Source organism: Nicotiana sylvestris, chromosome 7 (genome assembly GCF_000393655.2).
Source record: "Nicotiana sylvestris chromosome 7, ASM39365v2, whole genome shotgun sequence".
Taxonomy (NCBI): domain Eukaryota; kingdom Viridiplantae; phylum Streptophyta; class Magnoliopsida; order Solanales; family Solanaceae; genus Nicotiana; species Nicotiana sylvestris.
Window position 1 is genome coordinate 116244462 of NC_091063.1, and position 23031 is coordinate 116267492.

The 23031-nt window shown below is 33.8% G+C and overlaps 1 protein-coding gene and 2 long non-coding RNA genes across 4 annotated transcripts; 1 reads left to right on the forward strand and 2 right to left on the reverse strand.

Moving 5' to 3' along the window:
- Positions 1–229: 229 nt before the first annotated feature.
- Positions 230–5271, reverse strand: LOC104213209 (glucan endo-1,3-beta-glucosidase 9). The gene is made up of 2 exons (XM_009762662.2): positions 4807–5271; positions 230–1465 (listed from the first exon to the last, which is right to left on the reverse strand). The coding sequence occupies exons 1-2, from the start codon at positions 5145–5147 to the stop codon at positions 361–363; spliced, it is 1446 nt and encodes a 481-aa protein (XP_009760964.1). The 5' UTR covers positions 5148–5271; the 3' UTR covers positions 230–360.
- A 6970-nt stretch (positions 5272–12241) lies between these two features.
- Positions 12242–14556, forward strand: LOC104213210 (uncharacterized). 2 transcript variants are annotated; one of them, XR_011401009.1, is made up of 5 exons: positions 12242–12479; positions 12626–12891; positions 12971–13353; positions 13869–14002; positions 14137–14556. It is a non-coding gene; the product is annotated as an uncharacterized lncRNA (long non-coding RNA). The 2 variants fall into 2 exon arrangements; XR_707582.2 differs by having other exon boundaries at positions 13869–13998.
- Positions 14557–15489: 933 nt separating this feature from the next.
- LOC138872618 (uncharacterized) lies at positions 15490–16192 on the reverse strand. Its single transcript, XR_011401091.1, has 2 exons — positions 15942–16192; positions 15490–15844 (listed from the first exon to the last, which is right to left on the reverse strand). It is a non-coding gene; the product is annotated as an uncharacterized lncRNA (long non-coding RNA).
- Positions 16193–23031: the final 6839 nt, after the last annotated feature.

Consider the following 23031-nt stretch of genomic DNA (forward strand, 5'->3'; position numbering starts at 1 on the left):
CACAACAAGACCTACCTTGGTGCCTCACACAATGTCCTCAATCCTGTGAGTTGGAATGTCAATAGCTCTCTGAACAACAATTTTTTAACTTACTGACCAAGAAGGAAACGCACCATCCATTCCATATTAATCTGGTTTAAACTTCAAACCATAAACCTCCGTACGTATAAGATGAGCCTTGATGAAAGCAACAAAGAAGAGATTAGGACAAAATTACACATCCTCAAAAAACAAGAATCAAAACCACAGGCCTCATCAACATAATGAATTCCAGACGTAATTCTACAAAATGCAAAAAAAGTTTGCAGGAGTGCTGAATTGAACAAGTCAGAAAACAAAAATTTACAGTTCCCCTTTCCATCAAAATCCTCCACCAACCAGCCATAACAAAATGCTTGCTGCTGTAATCCTCCAATGGGAAATAAAGAAACTCGCTGAATTGGATGTGCTTAGTTGAACTATAAATCTGCAAGTACCCACTGAGGGATCAACTGTAGTAATCAAGCCCAACCCACCAAAGTCGCAACTATCGACCCTTTGATCATGTTGTTGATAATAGCTATTAAAAGCATAAGAAATATTTCCAGGCCAGCTGAGGTTAAAACAAGAAGCTCCAGGTGACAGAGCACTGCAGTCAGCAGAAGAACATGCCTCCAAAGCCCGTGTAGTTGCATTGGACAAGTTTTGGTTGTTATTCACAAGACACCATTTGGACGAAAGGTACTGGACATTTTGGGCATTTACCAGTTTTCTTGAGCCTTGCCCCAGATCAAGTTGGTACTTGGCCTGGCCATCAAATGTAAACACACCCCAGTATCTTTCAAAATTTCCAGTGGCGATGCTTCTATTATCTTCATCCAAAAGGCTAAGGATATAGGTCTCGATTGGTGGTTCTTTAGGCCTTAACGGTGTTCCTGATCTGCTATGAAGATGTTCCAGGAATTTTTTCATGAATACCTGAGCATTGGATGAGGTAGCACTGGCAGCTCCATCCGTTGGCCAACCAATCTGCCCAATGACTATATCCATCTTATCAGAGCCAGCAGAGGATAAAGCTGAAACAAGGGTATCATAACTCAAGTCAAAGCTGTTCTTGTAGGTTCTGCGACTGTCCTTACGAGGGCGAGCAGTTTCTTTGAAGAGAGCAAAATCGAGGGAAATGTTCTTGTTATTATGATAACTTAGGAAGGGTGAAATGTTAACAAAGAAAGGAGATTGATGCTTAGTAAGAAATTTGAGGAGTTCAGACATTGTTCTATTTACATCTGCTCTGAAATGTCCCTTTGATGGTAGACCAGATTCTGACTGGAAGGCATCAAAACTGCACGGAACTACTAGCTTCACCCTGCCAGCCAGCTTAGCTTTGGTCAATGCTGTTTGGATATTCTCAGCTGCTCCAACAACAAAAGGAAAGAACTGGTCACCATAAACGTGATTGAACGGTTCATCCCCAATGGCGATATACCTTACAAAATGAAGTGTGTAAACATATAAAGTGAAGTGTTCAACAGAAATATCCTCATTCAATTTTTCAAAGGAAATTATGGCAACAGATATGGAATGCTATTTGAAAAGAAAAAAAAACAGTTACAGTTTCTTCCTCAAGGACAAAAAACCAACATTACACAATGTCAAAAGATTGAATTCTAGTCTTATTTGCAACGAAAGGACCCTTTTATTTGTCAGCCCCTTGCTTCTGAGGTTGGGTTATATGTACTTCAATAGGCCACATGACCAATCAAGTCATCACTCCCTTCTTCAGGGTTTGCTTTCTTACGATGATTTATCGATTGCAATAAAAATTATAAACAAGATTTTGCAAACATTATTTTATGTAGTAGGTAAAATCAACGAAACCCCTACGTTTGCCAGCATGCCAACAAGCACGGGGTAAGTCAACTGAATGACCAAAGCAGCAATTGCTTCCAATTGTGGGCTTCACTACCAATTATCACCAGCCTCTACACAGAACAAGCATCAACCAGATTAACGTCATCTAACTTCATGAGCACATAACTCACAGTTTGGGGCTTGAAGCATTTTCCTCTGTCGAGGGAGCTTATGAACACTACTAAAAAGCTAATTCTCTCTTCCACCTATTAAACTTGTGTGGCAATGAGATTTAGCAAAACTCCTCCAGCATTAGCTAAATCTCTAATTGAGTGAATTGTCTTCACCACAAATGGTTGCACAGAAGTCAGCAGAATGCCTATTGGTACTGGTAGAGCTTGATAATCTTTAGCTTCTACTAGTTGAAGCTTGAAATTTTTTGGAGGTTTCATTAGTCTAGGATTCTGGTGATTCCCATATTTGACATGCTCTTGAATTAAGTTTCTCACAACAAGATTGCTAACATTTAGGGGTCGTTTGGTTCGAAGACAAGTTCTACCGGGATTATAATACAGGGATTAGCAATACACAAATTAGTAATATGGGATAATTTCTTTTTTGGGTGTTTGGTTCATTGCATTAAAAAGTAATGAGTTTACAATTATACCTTTGGATGCTTGACCTTCATAGGCTTCTAGGAAAAAGACAAAGGTAGCTTTGTTCTTTTAGTGTTTTATCCATGTACATGTTTTACATGGATAAGCATTCTATTAATTTATTTGCCATATAAAAGTTATACATGGATAAGTATATAAAATAATACACCAATTGGTGTATTGAATTATACCAGGAGTCGTTGTACATGATTCAAAATACAAATCAAACATTGGATAAAGCAATACCAAATTATATACCATGATTATTTCATGTATTCCATCAAATCAAAAGAAGTCCTTAGTACTTTGTGAAGGATTGACAAGCCATAAGACGAAAAGGAGATTGGGAAAGAAGTTGTATGCAAAAAGTAAAGAAGCAAGTATTTTTGTACGTGTTGGTATCGCAAGTCTAAGGAGCAAATTTATGAAGGTGAAAATCATATGGCAACAGCGAAATAATAGCTCAGTCAATTACGACATTCTGGTGGACAAACTCTTGACTGCACTAGTAAAAATCATTAAGAATTAAGACACACCATGACATAGGCATATTACGGAAAGAGATCATACCAGATCACATGCATGAACAAATAACAGCAATCGAGAAAATGAACAGAACAGAAAATGGAATCAAAGGCAAAAGAAGGGATGTCTCTAACAACTATTTGCTTATGTCTAGACCACTAAATGGCATCCTGCATAACATAAAACTTTTTGCCTTTCGGCAGCCATTAAGATCTCTCCTTATTTATGACAAAGTTAACTTATAAGTCCTCTCAAGATTAGAAAACATAGATGATCGTATTGACATTGCAGTTAAAGAAAGCATTTCAAGATACCTAGCCACAAGTGATTCTCCCCCCACCCCAACCCCAAGGTCCCCGCCAGAAAAAATAACAAGTTCTAGAAAAGGAAAAGAGACAAATGAAGAAACACTAAAGCTTTATGGATTCTATACCCATGCGGAAAGAGATCTTTGCCATCTACAATGTGGAAATTTACAGAAAGAAAATGCAATGGCAATTTCCAACCTTCTTTATTCACAGAAAAGGTCCATGTTTCTCTAAAGCCAGTACATTATGACAAATTGACAACATACTTTTAGATTTATCCACCTAAATAATAAGGCGACATATAATGATGCTTTGCTATTTGTTAGTGTAACAGTCCAGCCCGCTAGCACTAAGGTTTGCCCCGCCTAACCGGGATTTGCCTAAACTCAATTGAACTCTGACCCACTATCGACAAAGCAGACACATGAGTGGCTCTGATACCATTTGTAACAATCTAGCCCACTAGTGATATTGTCTGCTCTAGGCCTAGGCCCTCACAGGTTTAAAACGCGTCACTAGGGTCTAAGACTTGTTAACTTATATACCCAGCATCCCTCTTATGTTTTATCGATACGCGACTCTGTCTAAAGTCTGACTCTGAGGTGTTATAGTTAGTAAGCATCATTTTGACTGTACAAAGTTAATAACATAGCTGCAACATCGGTTGGACATTTGGACATACTGTATTAGTGTTTTGGTGGAACGTGGCTGAGTCTTGAAGCAACCTGCTCAAGTGTAATAAACTTACTATTGAAGTGGGAATTTTATGTGATAGAATCAGCTTAAGTGCCCTTCATCAAGCTCATGTGTTCTTTTTCCTATTTTGTCTAATGCAAAATGATTGATTGATGCCAGTAAAGGCAAAACTTCTTGCCTCAAAGAATTCCACCTAATTTACTTAAGTTCACGTGTCATCTCTCGAAGGCATAGAGAGATAACATTCAATAGAAGGACCAGAAAAGTATGAAAGAATCAAACACTTGTTGCAACTATCCAGAAACTTGGGCACGAAAGAACATATTTACCAAATTCTCACCTCAACTCACAGTCAGATACTAGAAACGGCATTTAAGGATGAAATGAGAAACTAAAGTAGCAGGAACCAGGAAGAGCAACTAATTACTTGTAAAAGCATTAAGACTCCCTCCAATGCAATATATACGATACTCTTTCCGTATGAATAAATCCCAAAATCTTTGACCCTACTCCATTAAATAATATTGCTCTTTAGAATTTTCACAACTTTCAGATATTTGAATTCATTAACGGTAAACAAAGAACTTAAATTCATTCAACTATTCCAATTGTGAACTTAGATTTTTTTTTTCTCTTATCAAACTAATTTTTCAACTACTATTTTAAACTGTCTTTACACTACCACTAACATAGTACACAGGTCAAATAACATACTATTAAACTAAGTATCAATAAAACATCTTCATATATATAAAATTTAAAAGAAAATAAAGTGCGTAATGAGATTGTACTCTATTCGGAGTCCATCAGAAAAGTAGCGGGCGAGATTGTCATGGACCCAACTCTGAGCAACCTTGAAAGAGGAATTCAAGCTGCGAAGCATGGAATTGGGAACGCCCACAGTGACATCAATGTTTGAACCAGAGAGTGACTCCAGAACATCCGGGTTGGTGTCGAAGAGCTTTACTTTGGTTATACCGTTGGACTTAAGGAGCTCCACCACTTTGGATGGAGGCAAAGGGTGTGAAGCTGCCGTGCCCCAGTTCACCCCAATGGCTTCAATTCTAGGACTAACTGAGCTTGAAATGGCTAAGAAGAGAATCAGAATCCATGGAAGGTTTTCAGAAGCCATCGTAGAGAAGCGAGAAGGTGCTGCAGTGGCGCAGCTAGAACAACAGTGTGACACTATGGAGTCAGTGGCAGCCTTTTTTCTGTAATCTGTTTGAATAAAACGATAAGTGGAAATAAATTTCCTCAATTTTGAATTCTATTGAGAATTTTGGTCGGGGCTCGGCATAAATGGGCATCCCTCGTGGTTAGTCAATATATTGGTGCAAACACATCTAATTATGGATGTTTACATACACGCATTTATTATACGGACTAGTAAATTTATCCGCACACAGCGATTTATAATGCATAGTAAATTTTTAGAAGGATTAGTAAAGAGTGTAATGAATTTATGTACTACAGTATATCTCTTTTTATGAAAAAGAGATTACTTAGGTGTATAAATACATACTTTTAGATTAATTCATAATTTTGGTTTAGTTAAAATATATACTTCAATATAAATTATAATATATCATATGTTACAACGAAAGCTTATTTAAGCTTTGTTTAATTAAGGAAGATTAAATAAAATTTAATAAAATAATATTAAAACCAAAAATTAAAATTAATATTACATAACTTTCATCTTAAAACTTATACGAAAAGAATCTTAAATAATAATTAGTTATATACCGAGAAGATGAAAGTTTATTTAAATGAAACTTTGAGAAGAATTTTTTTCCAGAAATTTGAGAAGATGAAATACAAACTTTTCAATTATTGATAAGACATCGTTAGGAAGACCACCTCTTGCCCTTAGCAACACAAAAATTTAGAACTTGCACGATGAAATCTTTTTCTTTGAAATATTAAAATAAGCAACAAAAGATAGATTGCATATTTGTAAATAATTTTAAAACTTACAATGAGGCATAGACTTAAATGCTCTACTTTTTAAAACATCTCAAAACCTTCTTTCTGCAAAAATAAAAAATTACCTTACATTTTAAACCTTTCCCTTTGTATAAATTCTATATTGGTTATATACATACACAACTATTATTGTTACACGATTATCGTTTTTATTGAGTTCATCATGTGACACCTTTTGTAACTCCGACATATCAATATAATATCTATTTTTTCTTGCCAAATGCATATACTTTAATGATTGATATTTACTTACACCTTGATGCATATAAACTTTTCTGTTAGTTTCCTTACCGTGTTATTATTTATTTTTAATTGTTTTCTATGCATTAATGCTAACTCTTTATCTGGTTGATATTATCTTTCTTTTTCTTTTAAGTTTTCAATTTTTTTTTGTCATGATCATCTCAATCACCAATAAAAAATAAGTGGTTACATATATAGTAGCTGTTATTTTGTTTATTTTTCGATGCCATTCTATGACTTTTGACATGCAATTAAAAAGCATAGGAAGATAGAAGGACAATGAAATATGTAAATAATATTAAAAATACCATTTAAACTATCGTGTTTCTATTCATTATACATTAACCAAAATAAATGAAAGATTTTTTCCCATATATTCAAAATACACTATACATTCTTCTCCAATAAAGACGAATCACATATATACATAGAGATGTTGAAAAGTAGGTGTACCAGTATCTCATGCAAGTGCCAACGATGTATTTAGTTGCTTCATGGCCTAAGGACGTGTAGCTTCTTGTAGGCTTTGTTTCTTCAGTTAGTGATACGACCATGAACACCGTGGTAGACCATGCATGTCTTCCATGGGCGTCCCAAGTAACTTGCAAGCTTGAAAAAAATATTTGGTGTGGGTTTTTCAATTGGTATGAACTAAGCATTCTCTATGTTATCAGTGATATATATAGTGTTAAGAGATTTTGTCTTAGGAAGAAAATGACTATTTGTTTTCCTCAATTACTGCTACTATAATTCATTGCCTCCATCGTTACATTACAGCACCATACTTTTGGATTAGGGAATTTCCTCCTTTCCTGCTACTATTCATTGCCCTCAAAAGTCACACCTCTTCAATGCCTCCATTACTTACAGGCTACAACACCGTTACTTGCATACAACAATAAATAAGTGAGTAATTATACGGGAGGACAGAAGAAGCAAACTATTAAAAAATCCAAACAAATGATAAATAATGAAGGAGAAATTGCAAAAAAAGGAGAAAATAGATAAATACAAATGCTAGTCATAGCAAGGTGCCACATCACATTTTTTATTCCCAACTTTATATTTATATATAGATGTTTGATTTGGATCGTTTTTTTTTCCTAAAAAGAAATGAAACTCGAATTTTCAAATATTGGAATCAAATCAAACTAATTAAGTAAGCTTTTATTGACTCGGTTCATGTCGGTTTAATTTTTTGTTTTTTTATCGATTTTTTCTTAAATTTGAGATATACATTACCAAACACATATTTCGACGACTGTATTTTTAACTTAACACTATCAAATCAATTGCTCTTTGAGAAATCTATCATTTACCAAGACATATTGATGATAATTGAATAAAATATTGATGAATAATTTAAGGACTCAAATAAAAATAGATTATTTTTATCATGAAATAGAATCTTGTACTTAGCAAAAGAAAACTACCAATCAAACTAGAATGTAAAGTCAAAGTACTAGATTATTATAATAGCAAAGAACTAGATTAAGGGTGTGTTTGGTATAACGGAAAATGTTTTCCGTAGAAAATATTTTTCAAGAAAATGTTTTCTTGGAAAACAAGTAGTAATTTTATTCATTTTTCGGTGTTTGGTACGCAAATTAAGGGAAATAACTTCTCAAAAATATTCATAAATAATGTAGATACAATAAACACGAAGCCATAAACTTTCGAACCAACAACCTTCCGAACACACAAATTTTATAAACTTCCGAAGCGCTAAACTTTATAATTTCTAAACCCGTAAACTTCCAAACACATAGACCTCCAAACTCATAAGTTTAGAACTTCTAAAATTTCGAACCTGTAAACCGAAAGATGAAAAAACTTAAACTGAAAATTTATTTAAAAAAAATATTTTTTTCGGGGGGCGGAGGGGGCAGTGGGGGGATGTGAGGTGTGGTTTGGGTGATGCAGAAAAACGAAAAAACAGAAAAATTAAAACTTACAAAAAAAAAATAATTTTTTTTTGTACGAGGTGAGGGGGGGGGGGGGAGGGGAATGAGGGTGGGTGGTGACGGAAAAAAAAATGAAATTTGAAAAAAAAAGCCTTTTTGGAGAGAGGCGTGGGGTGGGGTGGGTTGGTGAGGGTGTGGAATGTTGAGAATGAGTTTTGGAAAATGTTTTCCCTTCTCTTGATAAGGAAAATATTTTCCTCCAATTTGTGCAATGTTGAGAAGGAGTTTTGGAAAATGTTTTCCCTTCTCTTGATAAGGAAAACATTTTCCTCCAATTGGAGGAAAATGAGTTTATAAAGAAAATATTTTCCAAAACATTTAAGCCAACCAAATATGGAAAAATTGTAAAATATTTTTCGGAAAATGTTTTCCTTCATACCAAACACACTCTAAAAGTGCAAACAATTAACATGTAGGGGTGGTCATCGTTTGGTCCGGTTCGATTATGAATATTATCGGTTTAGCATATCGGTTATCGGTCTACAAATATGATAAACCGATAACCAAACCGATAAGTTATTAGTTATCAGTTATCGGTTAATCGGTTATCGATCATTATCGGTTCGGTTATCGATTTACCCGATAAGATAACTCAATCTAGAGTTAAGAAAAAAAGAAAAGACAATTCACTCGAGTTAAGTAAAAAAAAAGAATTCACATATAGTATACTACCCAATTCTGCGTTCTAGCCACAACTAATATTTGAAGTATGTTTTATTTTGACAAATTCATGACGTGTGCAATCTCAAAAATTGATACTATAACTCCACAAGCATTCCATCTCCATTTCACTAGAAATATTAGTTATCAAGAACATAAATTATAATTTTTTGGGTTCTTACCAAACTATAATCAAGAGATCAATCATTTTCCAGAGTCCAATGGTAGCAATAATTCAAAAGTTGTCCAAACACAACTGAAATAGTGTTAATTCTTCAACAATCCAAATACATTAATAACAATACAATGTAGTAGCAATTTCACCTTAAAATTAAAAAGTACAAACATAGTACTAAAACATGAGCACAAAATAAAGAATCAAAAACAATCAAAAATCCTATATTTTTATTATCGAACTCTACTGTAAAACTCAAAAGAAAGGAATGAAAATTGTTCTTAACAAAGAAGTAATTTTGGAATACAAATTTACGCTAAGATTCTAAGAATGTGGTTGTACATTTAAATTTGAAGAAGAACTGTTCAAAAATTGAATCAGACTCTTCAACATTGAAACTTCAATCTTAAATGCGGCTGGGAAAATTAGGAGAAAAAGAGAGAATGGAGCCCTATAAATGGGGTAAAATCCTAATTTTATTAAATCTTATTGAGTTATCGGTTAACCCGTTAAGAAATTAGGCAACTCGTGGCCCGAACCGATAACCCAATAGTAAAAAAATACAAAACCGTTACTAAACCATTAACCCGATTACCCGATATCGATACCCCAATAAGCTTTTATCGGTTCGGGCTATCAGTTATATCCGATATATGCCCAGCCCTATTAACATGTACCATAAAATTTTAGAAACTTTGTATAAGAATATATATATATATATATATATATATATATATATATATATATATATATATATATATATATATATAGGTAGGTAGGTAGGTATAGTAAAAAAAATTTAAATAGCTACTTTTATAGTCGGTTTGATTCAATTTTTCCGGTTATTTTTTCAAAAATCAAAACTAAAACCAATCAAATTTGATCAATTTTTAAAATTTAAAACCAAAATCAAACCAAAAGAGTATCGATTTCTTTGATCGATTTGATTTGATTTTCAATTTGGTTCAATTTTGCACGTTCTTATACAAGTAATATTTACCAAAGGTGAAAGGTGACCGGCTAATTGATTGATTTGCCTTATTTTTGGTGAATTTTTATATTAAGATTAAATTACTTAATTTGATATATGTATAATTTATTCCTTTCTACTTTTCACCAGTCTCATGTTATATGTATTTGTTTAACATATTGTATAATATATTTTTCCGATCTCAACTCAATTTTTGTTTTAAAGTGTTGTTCAAAATTGATATTAGCCCATTCAGAAGAGAGATTGAAAACTAGTGTACTAAAAGGCGGGGCGCGTGAGACGGGTATTTTACTTAACATGAGGTGAAGGCGTACATTCCCAGGTATGGGGCATAAGCCCAAAGATCTTTGAATTTTAATTTATAAATTAATAAAATAACATAATAACCATAAAAAATATATAAAATACCTTAAAAGTTTAAAAACATTAAAGAGGTTTCAAAAACTCATAGATTAAAAGTGTATAATGTCTTATCTTTCACTAATCAATAGTGTAAAGGTTACTAGGAGGTTAAAATAGTGTAAAAGTTACTATGAAATTAAAATATACTATAACGTCTTATCTTTCAAACAATTAAAATACTATAATTTTTAAAAAATAAGACTATATTTTATCTCTCTAAAAGTTAATAATTAATAAAATTCATCAGTACTACATATAATTTAAAATATGACTCCTTATGAGTAAATATAAAATCGATTTCAAATAGCAAAATTATAAAAATTTGATAATTTTGAGATACATATAACTAAAATATGAAGACCTATAGTAAGTGAAAATGTAAATTTTGGAAATCAATTCAAAAAAAATATTCTCTATTTAGTAAATATGCACTCTTATAGCTCATTAATTACTCTCAATGTTCATGTTTCTATAGACGAAATAAAACTTTAATCATTCATTTTCTAAAGAATTGAGGGTCAACAATGCTAATTAAGGAATTTAATGTATGATTTGCATAAGGAACTGTTAGACAAGTCCCAAGCATTGAGTTAAGCGTATTTCGAGCACATAGTCGGGCACTTGGGACGTAAGCCTCATAAAACTAACCCCATTTGTGAGTCTCAGGATAGTTTGATAGTGCCCCGCATCGGGACGAGCCCTAAAGCGAGTCCCAAAAAACACGAACTGAAACAATCATCTTTAAGGGAAAACCAAATTTTATTTTCCGAAAATCAAACCAAATATTTTCCAAAATCAAAATGAATCAACTGTATGTTTTTCAAAGCTAAATAAACATCTACTAGAGAGGTAATTCTAACTACTTCCCAAAACCTAATTGTTTTTAAATATAAATCAAAGCTAATTCAAATCACACTTTGATTGATTGTGATTTTGAAATTTGGAAAGTACCCTTAACCTTGCTCTTTGTTATTGTTTTTAATTTCTGAAAGTTGGAAGATCAATTTACTTTTTTCCTTTAGCTCCCCCTCTTTTGTCCTCATCGGCTATTTCGATCTAAAGAAAATTTTAGCAAGAATATCATAAGTCAAAAAAGAGTATTATATAACTTCACTTGCAAGTCAACTAGGGAAAATAGTCTCCGAAAATAGTTTTTGTGTTAAGAAAAAAGAAAACATTACAATATTAATCGAATTAGAAGTATGCACAAAGTCATTTTTTTTCTGGGGTAGAAAACATATATTAAATATCTTGACAAGTCACATACACTTACATGAGGTATTCAGAATTTCTTACAGCATATCCACCGCTCTCTTTGCATCATATAGAATTGTTGGAAATAGGGAAATACCCGCACATAAACATCCACGGTCAAACTTTAGGGATAAAAGAGAGAAATAATGACATCGAGATTTTAACGTGAAAATCCTTATAAATTAAGAAAACGAGCATGCAAATTAATCGAATCTAGCCAAATATTACTTAAATAAGTCAAAATAAGCTTTATAAACTATTGGCCAAATAGGTGTACGGCCCCTTAAACTTGGCTCCAGTTTTCATTTTGACACCTTAACTTAGCGCTTTTCATATTGAACTCTTTAACTCTATTTTGGTCTATACCATTTAAACACAACGCATGACCGGACCGTAAAAACTTAAGTGCGTGTTTTTAAACGCTTCCCACGTGGAATAACATACCAATAATAGTCTGACACGTGTTTATTTATCCAGGTCGGATAAAAAAACTCCTTTTTACCTTACCCACATTTTACCTCGCCTCACTTAATCGATCTTCTACCCAAAATCCCCTTTCTTTAGCCTAATATATCCTAATGAATTACATTAAGACCGTTTGCCGGTGGAATCTTCATCGATTTTGAGTTAGATTCAAGTATCCGTCAACAACTTGGTCGATTATATTACTAATACGGGTAATCGTTTGCTTCTTTTGATCGTGGTGGTGAGTGGAGTTGGTCGTGACTGGAGTTGGTCGTGACTGAAGTTTCGAGGATTATGCTATTTCAATCGAAGTTTTCCTTTGTGGTAAGCTTTTATCTACTGAAAACATAGTTGTTTTTTGTTATTGTAATTTAGTTTGTTGGAGTTTGTGAAAATTAGGAGTTTTTTATAATTTTGGGTCGGGGAATGCACTGACATCCTCTGTTTTTCTTTTTGGTTTTTCAATACAGTGGTAAATCTTGACATGTCTGCAGACGAATATATTCTTGTCGATTTTCACCATGGTGGACATATTGTCAAGGATGTAGCCGGATTCAACAAATCCATGTATAGAGTCTCTGGAACCTAAATCTATGCCAAGTAGACCAAAGAGACGTAGGAGAAAAGCCAAGTAAGAACCAAGGAAACATCATGTAAACTATCAAAGAAAGGGATAAAGATGACTTGTTCAAACTGCCAACAAACATGCCACAACAAATCTGGATGCAGGAACATAGTAAGTTCTGATATTTGTAATTCTGTATTTTACATTCTTTTTTTGCAATTTTGATATTCTTTTCTTTTACTTCTGTCAGCATGTTCCAAGAAGTGCTACTCAACGAAGTCAAAATATGCCACCACCTCCACCAAGATCATCTCAAGAAATACCATCTCAACAAAGCAATCCATCTTCTATATGTGAGGATACAAGTGTTGTCAAAAGACAAAGCAATAATCAGTCAACTGGGCTTGGTAAGGGAAGAGGAAGAGGCCCTGTACTAGGTAGGGGAAAAGGAAGAGGAACTACACTTGGCATTGGTAGGGGTGTATTCGCATCTTCTACAGGAAGCTCTACTACCACACAACCTTCTACATCTTAATCTACAGGAGGCCCTGGACTAGGCAGGGGAAAAGGAAGAGGAACTATACTAGGAGGAGGCTCGGCTAATGCAGCAATTATTGGACATAAAAGGCCAAGGTATACTGGTTTTGGAATTTTCACTGACACTATGACTGGAACTACTATCCTCAATGTAAGGGTGTATAGTTTATTGCAATGCAGTTTTGTGGGCTGAAATTGTTCTGTTTTTACTAATTCATTGTATTTTACAACCTGGTATATCATCTGAAAGAGTCATATTAACTGGGACATTCAAGGATACATCTGCAACTAACATAGACATTGGATTTAAGCCCTCTGAATTGATGTTTAAAGGAAGAAATGTAGTGACAAGGTCACAGCTTCAGCAAATGAGTGTAGCAAGGAAAAAAGGCCCTTCAATCCAACAAGTTCAGTTGCATCTACACTATGAAGCAGACTAGCTTTTATTTATGTTATCTAATATGTCACTATCGTATTTTGTTTGGGCAGTTGATGATAGGCTATAATTACGTATTTTAGTCGATTATTACACTCTAATTTACTACACTTTAGTTGAATTTGCGCTTTAATCGCTAGTGTTTTGCACTAATTGTGTGTTTTATGTCTTGTAGGAGTGATTTCGAGCTATGTAGATGTTATGAAATGAATTCAAGTGATTTGGAGATTTGAAAAGCCCAAGGAATTAAGCCGTGATCGTATTCGAAGATCAACGGATGATAGAGCAACGAAACAAAAAATCGAGTAGGTATATTATGCACTATCTATTAAAATACATATAACTTTTACTTAGAATTTTATTTGGGCTCTGCAATATATGGTTGGAAAGATAACTCAAAGGACTACAACTTTTATGTTGTACTTTTTTCCAAATTCCAAAAGGAACAGGGTGAAAAATGCGGTCAAAATCGCAATGACGGACCTGGACGCGGACTGAGGCAGTGCACTGTGAAAATACTGCGCCCGAACCACGACTGCAAGCGTCCAGAACTAAAACATTGTCTTTTTTTGCATAGGAGAAGGTATAATTGTTTGGGCCTGACCTTGCTTGGTATATATACATGAAAAATGGTATTTTGAGGAGGTTGAACACACTTTTAACACATATTCGACCTGAGGCAGAGACACAATAGGAGCAAGGCGGAGAATTCTTCTACGAGTTTTTCCTTCCTCTTCCTATTTTTCATTGATGGTTATGAATTTTAGTATTGTAGTTTTACATACTATTATGAATAGCTAATTTGTTATCTATGGTTTTGATAGAACCTTTTGTAGGATAAATTCTTGTTATGTTTTTATATAATTGAGCTGTTGGATTTCTCTACTTGTTCAACTACGTGTTTATTGTTGTTGATTGAATGGCCATCGATTAATTATGCCTATTTGTTATGTGTTGCTTGAGAAAGGATACATATTTAGGTGGTTGTTGAACAACATCACTCCTAACGTATGTGAGAAATTAATACAGCGGGTTTAAAGGCATGATTAGAAATAACAAAGACTTGACGTGGTCATAGTGAGCGGTTAGCTAAAGCCAACTAGCATAGTTCGAGAGAATATGTCTAGTAAATTGTTGTAGTTGCTCGAGAGAGAATTACGGCACCTAAAGTGCTCACGATCAGTAGAGAATACATTGGAAAAATTGTAGGAAACATAGCTAGAAGGATTCCGACAATTGAGAAAATCATAACTCTAGAACTCCTTAATTTAGTCTTCAACCCTATGTCTCGTTAGTTGATAATTTTACCGCTTTCTAGTATTTGCTAGTTAATTAGTTAGAAATATAAATCTCAATCTTTATAATTTAGAGAATTTTTCAAACTTGTATTTTTAGTGATATTAAACAGATATAGCTAAGCGTTAGTTCTCTGTGGGATTTGGCTCCGGACTTTTAGACCGGATTATATTTGCAGCGACTGCATATCCTTTTTAGGACTAGAGTTGGGCGTGATCAGCAGTTATGCTCTATTTGATACATTATGCTCTATTAGTGTTTACTAGTTTGGGAAGTTATTTGTTTGGAAAAATAATGCTATGTTTTTGTAATTTGTAGACCAAAACAATGCTCTATTTTTTTAGCTTCGATGTAATGCTAGTTCATCACATTATGCAATTGAATGTTTGGGCAGTTATATTTTCAATTCATGAATATGTTTGGGCAGTAATGTTTTCAGTTCATGAATATGAATTTGCATTTCATTCATAACACAATATGGAAATGCAACTGAACTAGAATTTGCATAAAAAATTGGCCATTGCCATTTCATTCATAACAAGATAGTGTATATTAATAAAAGGCCAAATTTCTAGTACCCGCTTCCAACATACTACATTCTTCTTGAACTAATAGCAGCAATTATAACACTGTTATCATCAGCATATCATAAAAATACTACATTGTTCTTCAAACCACCACATCACCAAAGCCAAATCCATAAAAACAACACCACCAACACAACAAATAACTACTTCAACCGCGCAACTATTTTCTCAATTCTTTCAACTCTCTTCAATAAACCCCGAATAACCCTCTTAGCTGGTCAAGCATTTCATCATCATGCCATCTGAAATATCTGCTGCCACCTCGACCCTACAAAGTTTAAAAAGAAATGCGGCCAAAAAAATTAAAAACAAATTTCTTTTTTAAGAAATTAAAGGGTCTAAGAAAAGCAATACGATCGACTTACCAATTTACAATCATAAAATCGGCGACCTGGGTTTGCAGGTGACCATGATATAGTCAGTGGCGCATTAAATCCACAGTGTCAAATTTCCATTCCATTGCGAGAAGTTATTGATTTTTGTGATATGGAACTAATAAACGAGAAAGATAGAGAAGAAATCAGATAAAGATTCAAGCTTGGACACCTAAGTTTCAGTAGAAGGGAAAAATGGCGAATTTGCAAGGGGAAGAAAACAAAAGAGGAATTAGGGCTTTTTTGAGAGAAATAATGCAAAAATCAGGTGTTTTAAAGTGGGTATAACAGGTGGATTTTATTTTTACCATTGGAATATCCACCTAAGAAAATAGTAATAACATTCATGTGCTTACCATGTGTGGACATAACGCTCCTTTGGTCGTACATGCGTTGTGTTTAAATGGTATAGAACAAAATAGAGTTAAAGTGTTCAATAGGAAAAGCTCTAAGTTAAGGTGTCAAAATGGAAATGGAGCCAAGTTTAAGGGGTCGTCTATATATTTTCCTTAAAGTATTCTAATATAAAAAAGGTTTGATCTTTATCATATTTGGAAAAGTCAACAAAACGTCAACGCGGACCCACATGGTCAAAATCCGAAATTAAGGCCATTACCTATTTACCCATTCTCCCTCGAGTCCAAATATATGATTTGTATCAAGATTGAACCTCGAATCGAGGTCCACATCTCCAAAATTAGCCGTTATAAAGATTTCCTCAAAACCTCAATTTTTACTCTTTAAAAAAAAATCCATGGGAATTCATAATAATAAATTAAAACTAGGTAAAAATTACTAACCAATGAAGTTGGGATAAAAATCTCCTCAATCGTGATCTAGGCCTCAAAAATGGTGAAAAGTGGTTAAATCCCGATTTTCAGCCCTTTAAATACCTGGGCGTCAGGTGTTCTTCGCGTTCGCGAAGCAACTGTCACGTTCCCGAAGAATGCTAGCTAACTGGCCATCGCATTCGCGAAGGCTCCTCGCATTCGTGAAGGCATAGCCCCCCAAACCTCTGCGTTTGTGATCCACTGTTAGTGTTCCTGATGAAGAAAGTCACATCTGCCTCACAATGAGCCCAAGCCTACATGTTCACGTGAGGACAACCACGTTCGCGAAGGCCAATACCCCTAGGCCATGGCGTTTGTGATCCATCCGTCATGTTCACATAGAGCAAAACATTTGCTCCGAGTTGGCGATGCACAACGCACTAGCAGCACATCAGTTGTTGTATATTGTGCAAAAGTGATCGAAAATCACCCTAAAGCTCACCCGAACTCCACGGGCCCTACTTCAAATATTCACACAAGTATATAAACTTCATAAGAACTCGGTCATAAGCTCAAAATGCCAAAATAACATCAAGAATCTAGAAGTACACGTCGAAACTCATAGATTTCGAAGTTTATAACTTCAAGTTATTGACTTTCACAAGCAGTGACGAAACGGCCTCTGGTCATCCGGGATCTAAACCAAACATGCGTACAAGTCCAACATTGTAAGCACGTGATTTTTGCCCTATGAAAGAATTACTCCCAAAAAATTCAAAATAAAATGATTTTCCTTGGTGTGCAATTTTGAGAATTTTTGTGACATTTTTGGATAATTATTTGTATTTGTCTGTGCATGTTTATTTGTTAAATTAATAAAAAATACAAAAATATGTCGCATTTTGCATGTAGGATTTAAGTCTACAATTGTTAGTAATTAAGTTTGTTTTACAAAAATTGAAAATTACAAAAATAGGCATCTTTTGCATTTTTAGCATTTAATGTCCAAATGTACAATTTTATGCTTAATTATTACTTAATTGTGCGTTAATTGTTATTGGGAGTTAATTTGCACTTTTATAACTTAATAATAATTTAAGGATTTTTAGAATTTAGTTTTAGAAAAATAAAAGAAGAAAAGAGAGTAAAAATACAAAGAAAATCGGAATGGGGCTCTTCTTCAAATTCAAGTTACAGGCCCAAAGAGACCCAATCTTCCCAAACGACCCAGTCCATTTCGAACTGGGTTGACCCAGTCCATAACCCAAAAGACCCAAACCCCCTTTTCATTTTTTCTTTCATTTTTCATAAAAAAAAACCCTAAATCTAGAAAAAGCTACCCGCCCCCTACTGTATCATCTTCCTCAACCTCCCCTCCAGCTGCCATGGTTGCCCCTCCCTCTCGCTGCTTCACCACCCTCAACGACCACCCCTGCTGCGTCGTCTTCTTCATCGTCCAAGCCCACCACGACGCACGACCACAACACTTCATCGCTGCTGCTTCACCTTCTCAAACGACCCCTCCACCGTCCGCCATTGATGAGCAACAGTGTTGCTGCGTTTCTGCTCATCGAGCATCTACTTCACTTCCAAACCACCATCACTGCTGTTTCTTCTCCTTCGTCATAGCCATTGCAGCGTGGTCACTGTTGCTGTTGCTACGTCCAGCCATGGACGACCACCTCGCTGCCACGGCTGCGTCTTCTAGCTCGTTGCTGCTGCCCCCATTGAACGTGTTAAACTTTTGATCCAATTTCTGCTGCTGTGTCAAAGTCTGCTGCTGCCTGCTGCTTCACTGTATCCTCGCTACCGCTGCATCGTCTTCAAACGACGCCAAACGACCATCTTCTTCGATCGTCCGTTCGTGGTCGTCTTCGGCGTCAAGTTATTTTGGTGCGATAATTGTTTCCGGGCAGATTTGTTTTCATTCGAGTTCGTCGTCATTCCGATCCGGTTAGTGGGCTTGAGTTTCATTTTGTCCGTATTTTTATTTTGATATTCTCGGATCTAAAATCGGTAAATGTTTGATTTTGTTTTGTTCGTGTTTATCGCTTAATTAATTAGTTTTTCAGTTTATTTCATGTGTTTTTATTTATTTTCGTAAAAGAAATTGTTAGTTTAATTTTAATGTTGTTAGATTCAAATTGAAATTGTTAGTTTAATTTGTAAAAGAAATTGTTAGTTTAATTTTAACGTTGTTAGATTCGAATTGAAATTTAATTAATTGTTTTTCAGTTCATTTCATGTGTTTTTATTTGTTTTTGTAAAAGAAATTGTTAGTTTAATTTTTAATGTTGTTGGAATCAAATTGAAATTTAATTAATTATTTTTCAGTTTGTTTCATGTTAATTTTATTGTTAGCTTAATTTTAATATTGTTAGAGTCAAATTGAAATTATTAGTTTAATTTTAATGTAAAAGAAATTGTTAGTTTAATTTTAGTTTAATTTGTAAAATAAATTGTTAGTTTAATTTTAATGTTGTTATATTTAAATTGAAATTGTTAGTTTATTTTTAATGTAAAAGAAATTGTTAGTTTAATTTTTAAAAAGAAATGGTTAATTTAATTTTAATGTTGTTAGATTTAAGTTGAAATTCAAATAATTATTTCTTCTTCGGTTTGTTTTTATTCGTTTTAAAAGAATTTAGTTGTAATATAGAAATAGGGTAGTTTAATCGCTGGAATCATCCATCTTTGTTGATTAGTTTAGATTAAATTCGTGTTCATCTTTTGGTTGAAGTTCGTTCTTAATCCGGTCATTTAATGTGAGTTTATGTTTTAAATGCTTGATTTAATTTGAATATTCATCTTGGTTGTAATGTTGTTAGATTTAGTTTAAAGATCAAATGATTAGTGAATTTAGAAATTCAAATCTACTTATTTGTTATGTTCAATTTGTTAATATTATTGAATCTGAAGATATATGTGTTGTTAAAAATATCGTTCAGTCAAAATAATTCCGATTGTTGATTTGTTGTTCATCGTTTAAGTTTGAATTTATTGATTGAACTGGATTAGAGATTGGTTATAGCTGGTAATTTAATTTTAGGTTCTTAGATAATTTTGAAGTTTGAACAGATTTTGAATCAGGGCGTAACAGTAGTTTTAGGGATAAAACGGGAATTAACCAATTACAGATTATTTAATTATGGTGGGGGACAAGACATAATGATAAAATCAAAAAGGAAAAGGTGGATAATGATGTCTTCTTTTCAAAAAGAGGGAACAAGGGGGTCCACTTTGACTACTTTTCAAAAAGAGGGAACACGGGGGGCCCACGTTGACTACTTTTACTAAAGTAAAAATGTGGGTAATAATAAAAGTTAAAGGGTGCACATAGTGGAAGAAGATTGAGTCTTGCTTTGTATATAAACGGGGATGATGAGATTGAATTAAGGAAGAGGAAATTTTTGGGAGAATTTTGGGAGAGATAAAAATTTCAGAACTAAAGAGGAGATAAGAACATACTTTTAATCTTGAAGAAGAGGATTTCTAAAATATCCGAATACTATTTTCGTGTATTCCTGAGTGTGATCTCTGCCTAATGTTTGCTTCCGGGATTTTCAATTGGCTTCTTGAGTTAACTGTTGGTCCTTTGTTATTGCTTTATTGAGTGGTTGCTGGAATTTCTGTTTGGTTTTTAAGTCTACTGCTGGGTTTTCTGACTGCTGGTTGTTTGTTGTTGCTGCGCTGTTTCTACTGCTGCTGATCTTATTCTTCCTTTCCTTGTATTCAAATACCAGGTACACGACTGTAAAACTAGCTATTGCAAGCTGAAAAATGTGAAAGCATGAATACATGAAGAATGAAACTTTGAAGTTTTAATTTCGCTTTTTCTTCGTTTCTTTTACTGATTGTATTTAGGCTATTTCATGTATTACTGTTTAATAATTGGAATAAGAGAAAAATAACATAAGTTGGTCTTTAGTGAATCAGCTTGGCAAAATGGGTTAATTCACTAGCTATGAAGGTTTTAATATGGTCAACAGTAGGTTAATCATGAATGGATAGTTAAATTTAGTTAAAGCCAAACAAGACTAGATAATGTTTAAGTTTAATAAACTTTCTAATAGGTTTTAGTAATTATGGTTAAATCTAGTTTCAAATGGTTATGAATAATTAATTCCAATAGTTTTTTTTATATAACAATGCGAGCTTCAATCTAGCTATATTTGATTTCTTTTGAATATTAGTTGTCGAATTTCTTATTTTATTTATAATTTTGAATTTTCTTTCTTTTTTTGGTGAAATTATTTCCATTAATATTTGTTTTAATCTAGCAATTAGATTGTTACGTTTTCTTAATTCTTTTTGAAAGCTCCTAATTAATTAGGATTTTCTTTCTTTATTTTAGAGACTAAACTTAATAGAAAAAATGTAGTCACTATAGGTTTATCCTTTTAAATAAAAATGAGATGAGCCTCGCCTAATAAAACGCACCAATTGCGGGGCCCTCAATAAATGTTTAATTGAATATTTAGATTTCGAGATGGGCCGTTTAGCGAACTCCACGGCCTTACCCAAAATAACAACACACTAGTTTCTTTAGGAAGCATCTTAATTAATCTTACTTTCCTAAACTCGGGTGCACATTTATGTGACCCAAATCCAAATCTCAGCGGAGTCAAAGTGTGTCGACGATCACGGGTACATTGATTGTGACGCGGTTCAAAATACATTTTCACAACATTGCAATTCCCTGTGCAATTCTAAAAAAATAATAATAATGACAAAAGCGGTTAAGAGTTAAAATTTGCACATGAGCTCATAATTGTATAAAATCAGATAAACAAGCCGAATATGACAGTTGAGCGACCGTGCTAGAACCACGGAACTCGGGAATGCCTAACACCTTCTCCCAGGTTAACAGAATTCCTTATCCGGATTTCTGGTTGGCGGACTGTAATACAGAGTCATTCTTTTCCTCGATTCGGGATTAAATTGGTGACTTGGGACACCCTAAATCTCCCAAGAGGTGACTCTGAAATAAACAAACAAATCCCGTTTCGATTGTCCTTTAATTGGAAAAACTCCGTGTACCCTCGCGGGGGCGGAAAAAGGAGGTGTGACAGTTCTGGCGACTCTGCTGAGGAGTATTAACCCAGAACCACTGGTTCAGGGTTAGAAATTCGAGCTTAGATAAATTTTTATATTTGGCTTTATCTGATTTTTACATGTTTGAGCCTAATGTGCTAAATGCTGCTTTTACCGCTTTGATATTATCTGAACTGTATATAAATTGTGCAGAAACATTTCTCTTCTTACCTCCGGGGATGTGCTTACTGGTTGAGACTCCCTATTCTGTTAGTGTCATACCTTGAAATAAGAAAGAGGCCGGACAAGTTACTAAGCCGGATGACCCTTTGGTTTCCGGAAAGTTTCCCCCTCCTCGATTCGAGTTGTCCGCTCGGGTACACAGTCTAGAACACCGACTCAGGTTTTGATCATAAAATAACATGACTTCATGCCGGATCCCTAGTAGGAACGATTATTTTCATCATGTTGCATTTTGACTTAGGGGACTCAACACAAGGGTTGGGTCCGTCTAGGACTAGCAACCTGAAATGAAAAGACCATCCTGATGCATCCTATTTGTGCTGTGCATTTATTTGTTCTGAACCCGCATGTTGACCAGTTTTTGAATCTCGGGAACGTTGGAAAAAAAAAAGAAAAAAAAAGAGAAATAGCGGTTAGGGAATTAATTATTTATTTTTGAAAAAAACCAATGCCCAAATACTGTCAAAACTCTGCCGAAATTTTGAGAAAAAAAATGTTTTATTAATTTGTTTTACTAAAAGCAAAGGAAGAATAGAAAAAAAGAGTCGTTATTCTGTCTTGTTTTCAAAAAATAGAAAAGGAAAATAGTTTATCTTGCCATGAAAAAGAGTCTTGTTTTTAAAATGGTTTTTATTTATTTATTTGTTTATGAAAATGCCAAATTTAAAAATAAAAAGAGTCGTACATTAAACGTGGTTTTGTTATTTGTTGCAATATATATATATATATATATATATATATATATATATATATATATAAAAAGTTTTTCTTTATTTCCAAAAAATATATATATATATCTTTATTTGTTGCAAAAAGTATTTGTCTTGCCAAAAAGTCTAGAAAAGTTTTTTTTTAGACCTCCAATTTTCAAAAAAAAAGAAATCCAAATATATTTTCCATTATTGATTTCTTTAGAAAGTCTTTTTAATTGTTTTAAGAAAAAAAATAATAAAAATAAAAAAATATTTTCTTTTAATTTCTTCCAAAAAAGTCAGAAAATATTTTCATCCTTCTATCAAAATTGAAAAGAAAAT

Coding starts and splice junctions, on each gene's coding strand:
- LOC104213209 (XM_009762662.2), bottom strand. CDS start 5,147: ATGGCTTCTGAAAACCTTCCATGGATTCTGATTCTCTTCTTAGCCATT. Junction 1,466..4,806: donor TCTGATGGACTCCGAATAGA/GTACAATCTCAT, acceptor TCATTTTGTAAG/GTATATCGCCATTGGGGATG.